General features: G+C 39.6%; 2 protein-coding genes across 2 annotated transcripts; one reads left to right on the plus strand and one right to left on the minus strand.

Moving 5' to 3' along the window:
* Positions 1–7,751: 7,751 nt before the first annotated feature.
* LOC140894538 (uncharacterized) lies at positions 7,752–9,711 on the minus strand. Its single transcript, XM_073303066.1, has 3 exons — positions 9,361–9,711; positions 8,699–9,272; positions 7,752–8,365 (listed from the first exon to the last, which is right to left on the minus strand). Exons 1-3 carry the CDS (start codon positions 9,709–9,711, stop codon positions 7,752–7,754), a joined length of 1,539 nt encoding a protein of 512 aa, XP_073159167.1.
* Positions 9,712–10,918: 1,207 nt separating this feature from the next.
* LOC140866302 (anthocyanidin 3-O-glucoside 2'''-O-xylosyltransferase-like) lies at positions 10,919–12,617 on the plus strand. The gene has a single exon (XM_073271272.1). It carries the CDS (start codon positions 10,929–10,931, stop codon positions 12,300–12,302), a length of 1,374 nt encoding a protein of 457 aa, XP_073127373.1. The 5' UTR covers positions 10,919–10,928; the 3' UTR covers positions 12,303–12,617.
* Positions 12,618–12,851: the final 234 nt, after the last annotated feature.

The following is a 12,851-nucleotide window of genomic DNA, read 5'->3' on the forward strand; positions in this document are numbered from 1 at the left end:
CGGGTTGATTGTTTGGTTCAAAACATGGTTAATAAATGTGCGTTTGTTGTTGTTTTTTTTCCTTGGGAAAAACGTCATTGGAGAGAGGTTTGCCTATGATTAACGTAGACAAGCAAGAAAAACATATAATTGGACGACGATTTTGGGTAGCTTGAACTCAATCAGGATTATCTGGTTATAACATTACCACATGTTTGAGTGAAAATCTCGACTCTCTATGTTAAAAAAATTGATGGTGCACAAGACTTCCATAAATTAAAAAAGATAATGTTGAAAATGATAGATGATATCTAAAAGAACCAAAGTGAGAAGAGAACCCGACTGAAGGAATCTAAAACTCGATGCAACATGATGTAGTTAAAGTTCCTTCGGGTCTGAAACTAACATAGATGTCTGTCTGTTCATGACATTCTTTCGTGATTATGACGATTTCTAATTATTCAAACGAATGGATATTATCAGAAATACGTGTCATATGACTCCTATCATAGGAAATGATTTAGTAATTATAATTTATAAAAACTGAATCAATTATCATTCCAACAATATATACAAACACAATCAATTGAGAAATTCTGAGCGTGGAAAAATTCTACACGCCGATTTCATACTCATTTCAGTCGAAATTATTTTCATCAAAATATTTGTGGTTCAGATATTGTTATACTACGGATACAATATACAAACATTCGATTTTCGAGTTAAAAAGATTCAAGATATTCGGGGTTGTTTTCAAGCGTACACTTTAAAAACAACATTATTAAGAATCCATTATATCATGGAGAAACATTCGCTTAGTCCATAGTTTCTTAAGGAAGCGAGTGTACACGCTTAATTGGAATTGCACCTATCATTTTATATTTTACTCCCACTTCCCATTAGCAATTTTTTTTTTAAATTTTTTAAAAAAGTTTTTTGACCATTTTTATATTGTAATTCTTCCTGTTTTCTTTTTTTAAAAAATATTTTTTCCTCTTTTTTATTTTGTCCATTTTTAAATAATTTTTATTTCGTTATAATTCATAAATCTATACTATATAATCATTTACCAATTTCATAAAGTAATTTTGTTGAACAAAATACAAATTGATAAATATATTTATTATTTTCTTAAAATAATATTGTTCATTACTTATAACTAATCTTTCATATTTAATTTTATACATTTTAAAATAATTAAAATATTAATTTATATAAGATTTAACATAAATTATTTCATGTGTTTGGAAACAAAAACACTCTAAAAACTAAATTATATATATATATATATATATATATATATATATATATATATATATATATATAGAGTTTTTTTATGGTGCCCAACACTATATGCCCACTTCATGTCCACCATGTACTAGTCAACTCATCTATTGTACCGATCAACTCATCTATTGTACATGGTGGGTATAAAGTGAGTATATAGTGTTGGGCACCATAAAAAAACTCATATATATATATATATATAATCAAGAAAATCGAGCCTTATATATACGTACGTCCCTTCATCTATTGTAAAAAAAATTAAATGAAATAAAAAATAAAAAATAAAAATAAAAATAAAACATAAAAAATGTTTTTACCCCACAGGAGGGGATCCGTTCCCCTCTGAGTCACAGGTTATGGAGATGTATCGGCAAGAATCTTGATGTAGCCAAAAAATACAAGTATTGGTGCATAAGGTCTGTAGTCGAAACCTTGCAACGTAGAACACTCACGTAGAGTAGGTGAACCTTGTAGCGTAAGGTAAACACGTAGCGTAAGGTAAATCTCGCAACGTAAGGTAAACACGTAGCGTAGAGTGAACCCTGTAGCATAAGGTAAACACGTAGCGTAGAGTGAACCCTGTAGTGTAAGGTAAACACGTAGAGTAAAGTGAACCTTATAGCATAAACTGAAACTTCGTGGATCGTCATCTGCGTCACAAACAAATGTCAGAGGCGCCGGGCGGTTCCCCGACTAGGCACTCCGACGCTCAAGTCAGCCAAGAGCACAAGGATAATCTCCCAAAATAAGAAAACTCAAGTTAGAGAGAACAATGAGAATCTACCTTGGATATAAGAGAGACACATGTATTTATAGATGTTTTAGGAGTGCTTTGCGGGCTTGGGCCCTTGTGTCTTGGGCTCATAAACTTGGGCTTATTTTATTAATTAACAAATTGGGCTTCCATCCCATCATAAGCCCCCACTCTCGAGTGAATTCATGTAATGAAAACGTTCGAGAGTAGATTTTGTGAGAAAATAGTAGAATTTATCTTAAGAGTCCCTCGTTAGATGACGATCTTGAATCGAGTGAAGTGTAGCCATAATAGGTCTTTGACTTGACATGATATTATGTATCTACGAGAGCTGTTGGATGACATACTCATGAAACTGACGTTCGCATGAATATTATCTTTCGCGTATTTGTTGATGTATGTCGCGCTTTGTAATGCTTAACTGGAGTGTACTTGAGAGGAGATCAGTCTCTCAAGATTTTGTCTCAAGGGGAAGTCTTAAACCCACCTTATAGGTGGTGAGGTATCCCGGGACTGTTCGTCATTGGCCTCTTACGGAGTCGTTGTTTTTGGGTTTATTAACCTTTAAAGACTACCTGGGTCAGTGACGTTGTCGTTAAGCTTGGAGTTGACAATATATGAACAAATTTGATGAAACTGCACAATGTAAGGTGAGGAGTTGACAATATATGAACAAATTTGTGACTCGCTTAAAACAGATCTTAAGAATAAAATCTTTTCAAATTCGCCACATTCCATGATCGGAGGAGTATTCTTTCATCGGTATGTTGGAGCCGATAAGTGCTCATCTTGATGATTTCAATCACTTTATATGGGTCTTCACATTTTGGATCGAGCTTTCCGACCGGGTGCAGAACATCCGCTCTTCTTATAACGAGATCTCCTACTTGGAAAGATCGAGGTTTAACTCGATTATTGTAAGCTTTAGCCATGCGAGCCCTATAAATTTCTGCGCGGACTGATGCTTTTTCTCGTAGTCATCGATTAAATCCAAAGAGTGTCGAAGTGCTTGATCATTCTGGGACGATTCATATTGTTTGACCTGCCAAGAGGTCTCTTCTATTTCTGCTGGAGCTACAGCCTCAACGCCGTAAGCTAGATTGAATAGTTATTCTCCCAAGAAGTTTTTAAGATGCTGCAAGATTGTTCGGTTAGTAACTTTTGTTTGGCCGTTAGCCTATGGGTTGTCGACTGATGTGAAAAACTGATGAATAAACAGGCCTTGGCACCATTGTTTTATCTTTGCTCCGGAAAATTGGGTTCCATTGTCTTAGATCAATGCTCGGAGAATTTTGAACTTGCACAATATGTTTTTCCAAAGAAAACCGATGACATCTTTTTCGATGATTTTTGTCAGTGGTTCCGCCTCGACCCATTTGGTGAAATAATCTACTGCAACAATAAAGAATTTTCTTTGACTTGTAGTAGGAGGAAAATGGCCTACAAGGTCCATTCCTCACTGGGCAAAAGGTAGTGGGCTATCCAATGGTTGTAGCAATGTTGCGGGCTGGTGGTGAAGATTGACATGTTCTTTGCATGACCGACAATGTTGGACGAGTTCCAAATCATATTTCTTCATGGTAGGCCAAAAATATCCGTGATGTAATGCTTTAGCAGCTAGTGATTTCCCCCTAAATGATTTCCGCATATTCCTTCGTGAATCTCATGGAGAACGTAATCTGCTTTACTTGAAGTGAGACATTTTAGGAATGGCTGGGAGTAACCTCGCTTGTATAATTCTCCATCTATGATGGCGAATCTGGCGGCTCGCACTTTTATCTTTCGTGCAGTGGTAGGGTCTTCATGGCTTCTTCATTATTGAGCGTCAGGAATGTTATCTTTCGACTATCGATGTTGGCTAAGGAGCTTGCTAGTTTCGCTAAACGGTCAGCCTCTTCATTTTCATTCCTGGATACTTGTTTTATCTCGTAGTTCTCTAGCCGGGCATGAAGCTCGTTAACTCGAGTCAAGTATGTGTGCAACTTTTATTCTTTAGTTTCATAAGTTCCATGGACTTGATTCACTATTAGCTGGTAATCACTGTGAACTATCAACGTTGTTGCTCCTATCGAGAGAGCCAACTCGATGCCAATGATGAGCGCTTCGTATTCAGCATCATTGTTTGATACAGGTAATTGAAATCTGACAGCATATTGGAACTTGTCTTCCCGAGGGCTTTCTAGCACTATTTTGGCTACACTTCCATGCAATATGGAGGATCCATCTACATACAGTGTCCAGGTTGAGGCTGAGGATTCTGCGACAGCAGTTGTCATTTCAACGAGAAAATCAAATGCCTCCGGTCCGGCGAGCACTTGCTTGAGCGGATGATTGGTCAGTACTACAATTTGATGAGATTGGAAGTGTGAACGTAACTTTCTTGTTGTAGTCAATGAAGCTAATGCTAGTTTTCTATGTTGGTGTACCGAAGTTTTGTGTAAGGACCCGATGCTAATTACCCTATTATTTGGCTAGATTTGATAATAATTAATTTAAAGTGGTGAATTAAAATAATTAAGCCAGATAATTAAATTGTGTGTTAAAAATATGTATTAGAAAATATCGGTGTATAGACGGTATTAAAATACATATTTAATTTTTATGGCACACAGGAGTTGAAATTAAATTAACCGGGTCATGTTTGGACTCAATTAAATATAGAACACACACAAAAGCATACAATATATTATTGCAAGCATCTCTCTCTCCTCTCATTTTCTCTCTCCCCGTAGCCGATTCCCTTGCTCATTCTTCTCTTCTCCTTTCTTTCAATTTTTCATTGCCTTTGACCGGCGATATCTCCTCCGTCGTTGCTCCAAAAATTATTCCGAGTGTAGTTTCGGAATCCTCGCGACGAGAGCTTTTTTTTAGTACCAATTTTGTAAGGTTTTCTTGCATCGCTCGAAACCCGAATTTGCCCAGTCGTCGCCTTCGCCGCCCCTAGCCGCCGTCCGATCGCCGCCTGAGCTAGGAGGAGTGTTATTTCGGTTATTTGGACCTTTAATTTGGAACTTTGAGGTATATTTCGAATTAGGGTTTGAATTTGGGAATTTTTGGTTGAATTCGAATCCAAATAATTGATATATGATTATTTGTTGGTTGTAGGTGTTATATTTGAGCCGATTGGAGGTATAGATCGAATTTCCTATTTTTATGGAATTATTTTCGAAAATTCAGTATGTGTATATTAGGGATTTTCGAATTATGGTGTTGAATTATTGAATGTTTGGGTCTTGGAATACCTTAGAATTAATATATAATAGTTCTGGTATTTTGGAAATTTATCGAAATTTTTCAAAATATTAATTTGGGTATTTTTGACCCTAGAATCGAATATTTGAATTGTTTGGAAGTTAAATTATATGTTAGGATTGATGGAATGGTAATTGACTCAGGTTTGGAGTAATTAGGATTGCACCAAGTTTGTAAGAATTACTCTGGTAATTATTTGGAAATTAAGGTACGGATTGATCACTATATTACAGCCTTTATGAGGATATGTAAAATGTCTAATTGCTATTTGAGGTATTGGCTTGTTTATATGTTTATATGATGATTGTTATGAATTATGCATTGCATTCATATTGAGCCATTATTCTCTTATTTCTGAGATTGTTATCCACTCTTTAATAAGTTGTTTAGACATCAGAGCCGAGGGTGTGTTGACTCTCACCTCTGATACTAGCGTAAGGGCCGCGCAGTTCTGCAGACTGTCCCCCTTGACGCGTACTGATGCAGGGCCCCACAGTGTTTGAAACTGTCCCCCTAGCACAGGTGGCCACAGATTAGCTATTGTTCTTTGGATCCAGATTTTGATATCCGATGTTCCTTGGTACCATTCACTTGCATTGCATTAGTTGTTTTACATATCATTTATTTTGCTGTAATTTATTTGATCTTCGTGCTGGGGTTTGACCCCTGTCCCTCGGGACTGCTGTGGTTTTGTTGTTATTGCCATGACAGGTAATACAGGTGGTTCTGTTGCCTCTGGTGGTACATCTGCCAGTGGAGCCCAGGAAGGGTATTGAGTCGTTGTGAGTTCCCAGTTATTATATATTATTATTGGAGTCCTTTATTTGCCGGGGAGATGCCCCGTGTATCTGTATTGATATTTTTACGATGTTGGGATTTGCTTGTTGTTGTGTGTAGCCTTGCCGGCTTGCATGTGTTTAGTCCTGGCCAGTGCGGCTGTAGGTTTGTGTGTTGTCGAATTGGACACTATTTTCGAGCATTGTATTGCTGTCTGAGTTTTTTGATTTCCCTGGTATGTCCGATTTACGGGGAGGTCATGCCGAATTTTCGGTAGGCCCGAAAGTAAAATTTTAACTCGTTTTCGCTGTTTACATTAATTAATCCTGATTGTATGGTCTTTAAATACTAACCAGGAATGGGCCCTCACATTTTGCTTCTTGCAATGTTTGGCTTATGTAATACACGAGTTTGTGCTCTCTTCCTTTTTCAACTACCAGTACATCACTAACTGCTTCGGATGATATTGCTAAATAAAGTAGCAAAGTATCTCTTTCACGAGGTTTGGTTAGGAGTGGCAGTGTTGATAGATATCTCTTCAAATCTTCAAATGCTTGTTGACATGATTCGGTCAATTGGAATCTCTTTCCTTGTCGTAATATTTTGAAGAATGACAAACCTTTGTTTGCAGAACAAGAAATGAAGTAGTTTAAGGCTGTTATTCTTTCAGTCAACTCATGTATTCCTTCAACGCTCCGTGGGGGTTGCATGCCTAGAACAACTTTAATCTTTTCGAGATTCGTCTCTATTCCTCTTTGTGAAACCATGTAACCCAAAAACTTTCTACCCCGCACGCGGAAAAGCGCTTTTCGGGGCTCAATTTCATCTGGTACTTTCCCAATATTTCAAAATACTCGGAAAGTTCCTCCACATGTTTGTTTGCTTGGATGCTCTTAACTAGCATGTCATATATGTATACCTCCATGTTACGTCCAATTAAATTTGCAAACATTTTATTCACCAATTGCTGATATGTGGCTCAGGCATTATTGAGTCCAAAGAGCATTACATCATAGCAATAGATTCCGCGATCAGTGATAAAAATTGATTTTTCTTGATCATTGGGGGCTAGGCCTATTGGATTGTACCTTTGTTACGCATCAAGAAAGCTAAGCAGCTCGTAGCCTGCAGTTGAATCGACCAAGATATCTATGCGAGGCAACGAGAAAAGATCTTTTGGACAAGCATTATGTAAATCGGTATAATCTATGCAAAGAAGCCACTTTCCTCCGGGTTTTGGAACCAATACGACATTTTCTAGCATTCTAGGTACGAATCCGGTCTGATATATTTCATTATTAAAAGCTTTTCAACCTCTGCAGCAATATGTTTGCTTTTGTATTGACCAAAAGATCTGTTCCTCTGCTCGACTGGTTTCATTCGCTGATCTACATTAAGATGATGAGGTGCTAATTCTGGAGGTATACCTTGTAAAGCCTTATCACCCCAAGCAAAGACATCGACATTATGCTGCAAAAAGTTTTTCAAATATTTTTCTTCTTTGACTGGCAAATCTGATCCGATCTTTAGGATTTTCTTTGGATGTCCTTGCACTATCTCTATGTATTTGAGGGTTTCTGTGGCTTTCATTCTCTCTTGCTCTTCCGATTCTCCCTCGATAATGTGTATGTTGTTTCCATCCTTATCATAGTCAAACTATTGCTTCTTTCTTTTCAATGAGTTGCCACAAGGACCTGACTGTCTACGACTTCCCATAGAGTTCCTTATGATAGATGCATGGCATTCTGGCAAGCCGACTATCTCCAATCGCGTCACCGATTCCGTCAGAAATTTGAAATTTCAATTTCATGTGATACGTAGATGATATTGCTTGAAACAAATTCAGACTTGGACGTCCAAGTATGACATTGTAAGGCGAAGGGGCCTTAACAACTAAGCATTTCACCATTTTGGTGGTTCGTCGAGGATATGATCTTAGATAAAGTGGTAGTGTGAGTTTCCCCGCTGCTTCAACTGTTTCTCCCGCAAAATCGATGAGAGGAGTTTTCACTTGCATTAGTTGTGTGTTGCTTATTCTGAAATTACCCGTAAAAATTATCTCTGCTGAACTTCCGGAGTCCACTAGTATCTTTTTCACCCAAAAATTAAAAATTATGGCAGAAATTATGAGGGCATCGTTGTGTTCATCTCGAGAGGTTTCCAAGTCTACATTTCCAAATGACACCTCTTCACTTGGTCTTGAAATCTCATGTACTATTTGGGTGAAGACTGGGCGTGAGTATGGATGATCTCCTCTAGTTGCACGTGCCAAATTTTTCCAAGCATGATTTGTATCACCACAAGCAGGCCCTCCGGCTATGACAGATATTGTGCCTCATGTGGGCATATTCACTTCTCTCTGTTTGGGTTTTTTACTTGTATCCCCTCGCTCTTTATGTTGTTCGCGCTGACGGTTTTTGTCGTGGTTTTTGTTATCCCGTTTTTTACTGCGAGACTTATCCACGTAATCGGCCAAGTATCCAGCTTGATTAACCTTTCTATCTTAGCACGGAGGCTGAAAAAATCTTCAGTAGTGTGCCCTTTATCCTTATAGAAATGACAATACTTCTCCGATCGATTTCGTTTAGGGTTATCCTTCATCGGCCGTGGGGGCTGCAATAACCCCTGTTGTTCAGCCACAATCATTACGTTTATCAGACGTGCATTCAAGAGGGTGAACTGGAGTTGTGGGTTTGAGGCATTCTCCTATCATCTTTTCTCTTATTTTTTGGTTTCTCTTCCTCCCTTCTTCTCTTCCCCAGGTATCGTGCTCGATAGACTCTTCTATGTGAATGTATTTTTTTGCCCTTTCAAGTAATTCTTCTAGGCTGGTTGGGGGCTTCCCTGCAATCGACTCTTTGAAATTTCTGTGTCGGAGGTTCTGTTGAATTATTCCTGCTAGCAAGTCATTGTTAACATGAGGAACTTCATGGACGGCTTGTGTGAACCGTTGTACATAGTCTCGTAAGACTTCTTCTTCCTTTTGAATAATTGTAAACAAATATGCTGCGGTTTTCGGATACTTTTTGTTGATTGAAAATTGATGGAGAAAACGTTGAGTTAACTGTTCCAGGTTTTCAATGGTTCCCGAAGCTAATTTGTTAAACCAAGACAGTGCACGCCCTGACAGAGTGGTTCGGAATATCTTGCAGTAAGCAGCATCACTTATGTCATATAAATTTGCTTTCGCATAAAATTTGTCGAGGTGATCTTCCTTCATATTCTGGAAGATTAACGATTTTCATTCCCTTGGGCAATGATTCAGCTAGGATAGCAGTAGTGAATGGGCTGCGTCTGGCAGGTAGAATTGCCAAGGATTTTTCTTCATCATTCATTGTGGTGCTCTGAGCTTGACTCTGAGCCTCATCCTCTCTATGGGTTGTATTCTTCTTGGAATTAAGTGGTGGAGTTTTTGCTTCATTTGTTGTTTTCTTTTGTGCGTCATCTTTCGGGTTAACGGTGGATAAACCATTTTCGTCGGCTATCTTCTCGGCCTTGTCATTTTGTTGGGACTCCAAGAATCTTGTCAATGCTTCACTCGCAGCGCGGGCGGCGGTCGCCTCTAACATGGTTCTCAATTCTGCATGTGTAATATGCATTGTCGATTGATGTGGTAGTCCATCGTTTTCAGTATCTTGAGAGTTGTGTGGCTGATTATCCATTCTCAGTGACGAGGTAAACAGTTTCCCACAGACGGCGCCAAGCTGATGTAGCCAAAAAATACAAGTACTGGTGCATCAGGTCTGTAGTCAGAACCTTGCAACGTAGAGCACTCACGTAGAGTAGGTGAAACTTGTAGCGTAAGGTAAACACGTAGCGTAATGTGAACCTCACAACGTAAGGTAAACACGTAGCGTAGAGTGAACCCTGTAGTGTAAGGTAAACACGTAGCGTAGAGTGAACCCTGTAGCGTAAGGTAAACACGTAGAGTAAAGTGAACCCTGTAGCGTAAACTGAAACTTCGTGGATCGTCACCTGCGTCACAAACAAATGTCAGAGGCGCCGGGCGGTTCCCCAGCGTAGGCACTCCGATGCTCAAGTCAGCCAAAAGCACAAGGATAATCTCCCAAAATAAGAGAACTCAAGTTAGAGAGAACAATGAGAATCTACCTTGGATATAAGAGAGACACATGTATTTATAGATGTTTTAGGAGTATTTCGCGGGCTTGGACCCTTGTTTCTTGGGCTTATTTTATTAATTAACAAATTGGGCTTCCATCCCATCAAATCCAAAAGAGAGTAAGAGGGATCAAAGCAGCAGCGGTGCAGGTGGCCACGTGATGATTAATGCCCAGACTCCGACCACTTCTGGTCATGCACGCGTCCGAGGCAACCCTAGAGGGCTGGGAACGAAATATTTCGTGCTAATTACAAGGTCACTATCGGTAGATTCGATCCTACCCCATGGGGTGTAGCTTCGATCCTATCCTATGGGTATTACCCCATGGGGTAGATGACAATCACTGGTTGGTTTAAATCATGTAGATCTCACTGAATTATATGGGGTCCACATGATTTGAACAAATAAAATATATCCACTTGTCTCATGGGGTAATACCATGGATAAGTTGTAATTTTCCATCACTATCCCATAATAAACCTAAGAGTAATCATTTACTAATACATGGGGATCTATTAAAAAATAATAAATTTCACATGTATTGATACATGTCAATTAGGTTGTCCCCTTCAAGTAGAATTTGACTATTCACCTCGGGGCCAATGCGTGACGTTGGGCCTGCGTCATGATGTGGGATCCGTTCCCCACTCTGCCGTCACACCTTCTACATATGTCTAGTACTCCCGGATGATCATTATATATTTGCCTCCAAACTCAACATACTTCCATGCAAAAAAACAAAACAAAAAACTAGAGAGAATGAATAATTCAGAGAAACCAAAGCTGCACATAGCCATGTTTCCATGGATCGGCATGGGGCACATAATCACCTACGCCACTCTATCCAACGACCTCGCCAACAGGGGCCACACAATCTCCTTTCTTCTGCCCAACAAAGGATTGCTTAAACTCCAAAACCAAAACATTTACTCAAACTTGATCAAATTCTACACTGTCGCAGTCCCTCATGTCCCAGGCCTCCCCCTCGGCGCCGAGACAACCGCCGACATCGACTACAGCGCCAAGGACCCGCTCGCCATAGCCTTCGACGCCATGTCCGATCAAGTGGAGGAGCTTCTTTCGCTTCTAAAACCCGATATCGTGCTTTTCGATTTCGCCCACTGGATCACCAACCTCGCTGCCAAGATCGGCTTCAAAACTGTTTGCTATAGCACCGTTTCCGCCTCGTGCATGGCTATCGGGGTGGTTCCCGCCAGGCACTTCCCCAAAGATCGGCAGATGACGGATGAAGAACTGGCGGAGCCTCCTCGAGGGTATCCTTCTAAAACAGTCGTCTTCCGCCGCCACGAGGCACGTGCTCTGTCTTTTATCTGTTCCACTTACGGAGACATCACTTTCGACGCTCGCATCTCCTCTGCGTTGCGAGACTGCGACGCCATCGGTACCCGAACTGTTGGCGAGCTAGAAGGCCCCATGTGTGATTACCTGGCCGGCCAGTACAAGAAACCTGTTTTTCTTTCTGGCCCTGTTCTTCCGCAGGCTCCCAAAACTGTTTTAGAAGACAAGTGGGACAAATGGCTGAGCAAATTCAAGCCAAAATCCGTTCTTTATTGCGCGTTCGGAAGCCAAAACACCATGCGAAAGGAGCAGTTTCAGGAGCTGGTACTTGGTTTCGAGATGACGGGGATGCCTTTCTTCCTCGCCCTGTCGAAACCACACGGCGCAAACTCCATTGAAGAAGCTCTGCCGGAAGGATTCTTGGACCGGGTGGGGGACATGGGAGTGGTTCACGACGGGTGGGTGCAGCAGACTCAGATTCTGAACCATCCTTCCGTGGGCTGCTTCGTGAGTCACTGCGGGTTCGGGTCCTCGTGGGAGTCTTTGCTTAGCGATGCTCAAATAGTGGTGGTTCCATGGCTGGGAGATCAAATCCTGAACGCGCGGCTGCTGTCGGAGGAGATGAAAGTGGCTGTGGAGGTGGAAAGGGGCGAGAATGCGTGGTTTTCCAAGGAGGATCTGTGCATTGCCATTAAATCTTTGATAGACCCAGACAGCCAATTGGGGAAGACGATCCAGCAAAATCATCTTCGCTGGAAGGAAACTCTGTCCAAACCTGGATTTTACGATCATTATATCGATAACTTCATCGAGAATTTGCATCAACTAATTTAGGTGATTCCATATATCGGCATGCATGCAATGAATGAATGGATCGACAACTTCTTCATCGGGTTTCATTTGTAATGACGTAACAATAATTACTTTCTTTTCATTAGTTCAATATGGTTGATATGTTCTTAAGACATTACTCTCTCATGATTAAGGTTTGATGTTGTGTAAGCTTGATTGGGTCAATGTTTTTTTAGTTATAAGAAAATGTGTGTGTGTGTGTTTTTTTTATTGGTTTTGATGTGATTTTTTTATTTTTTTTATTGGGTTTCAGCCATAGTTAATTTTTTTTTTTTTTTGGATCTTTAGCCCATTGAATTTATGTAACCTATTAAATTTAATTAGCACATTGAATTTTTTTTTATCCCATTAAATTTAATTATTCCATTAAAATTAAACATTCATGTGAATACATGACTCATTAATCAATTTTTCTATTTCTCCCTTACCTCAAAATCGATTAATAGCTATGTATCTCCTTAATGAACAAGTTTATTGTTGAAAATTTGTTAATTCTTAAGTTTATTTATTTGGATAAGTCAATTTTATTTA

The sequence above is a fragment of the Henckelia pumila genome, chromosome 4 (genome assembly GCF_033568475.1).
Source record: "Henckelia pumila isolate YLH828 chromosome 4, ASM3356847v2, whole genome shotgun sequence".
In the NCBI taxonomy this organism is placed as follows: Eukaryota; Viridiplantae; Streptophyta; class Magnoliopsida; order Lamiales; family Gesneriaceae; genus Henckelia; species Henckelia pumila.

Excerpts from the sequence above, each read along its gene's own strand:
- LOC140894538 (XM_073303066.1), bottom strand. The coding sequence starts at position 9,711 with ATGGATAATCAGCCACACAACTCTCAAGATACTGAAAACGATGGACTA. Across the intron at positions 9,273-9,360 it reads ATGATGAAGAAAAATCCTTG|AATATGAAGGAAGATCACCT; the intron begins GCAATTCTACCT and ends TTAATCTTCCAG. Across the intron at positions 8,366-8,698 it reads TGAATGCACGTCTGATAAAC|CCGGAGGGCCTGCTTGTGGT; the intron begins GTAATGATTGTG and ends TATCTGTCATAG.
- LOC140866302 (XM_073271272.1), top strand. The coding sequence starts at position 10,929 with ATGAATAATTCAGAGAAACCAAAGCTGCACATAGCCATGTTTCCATGG.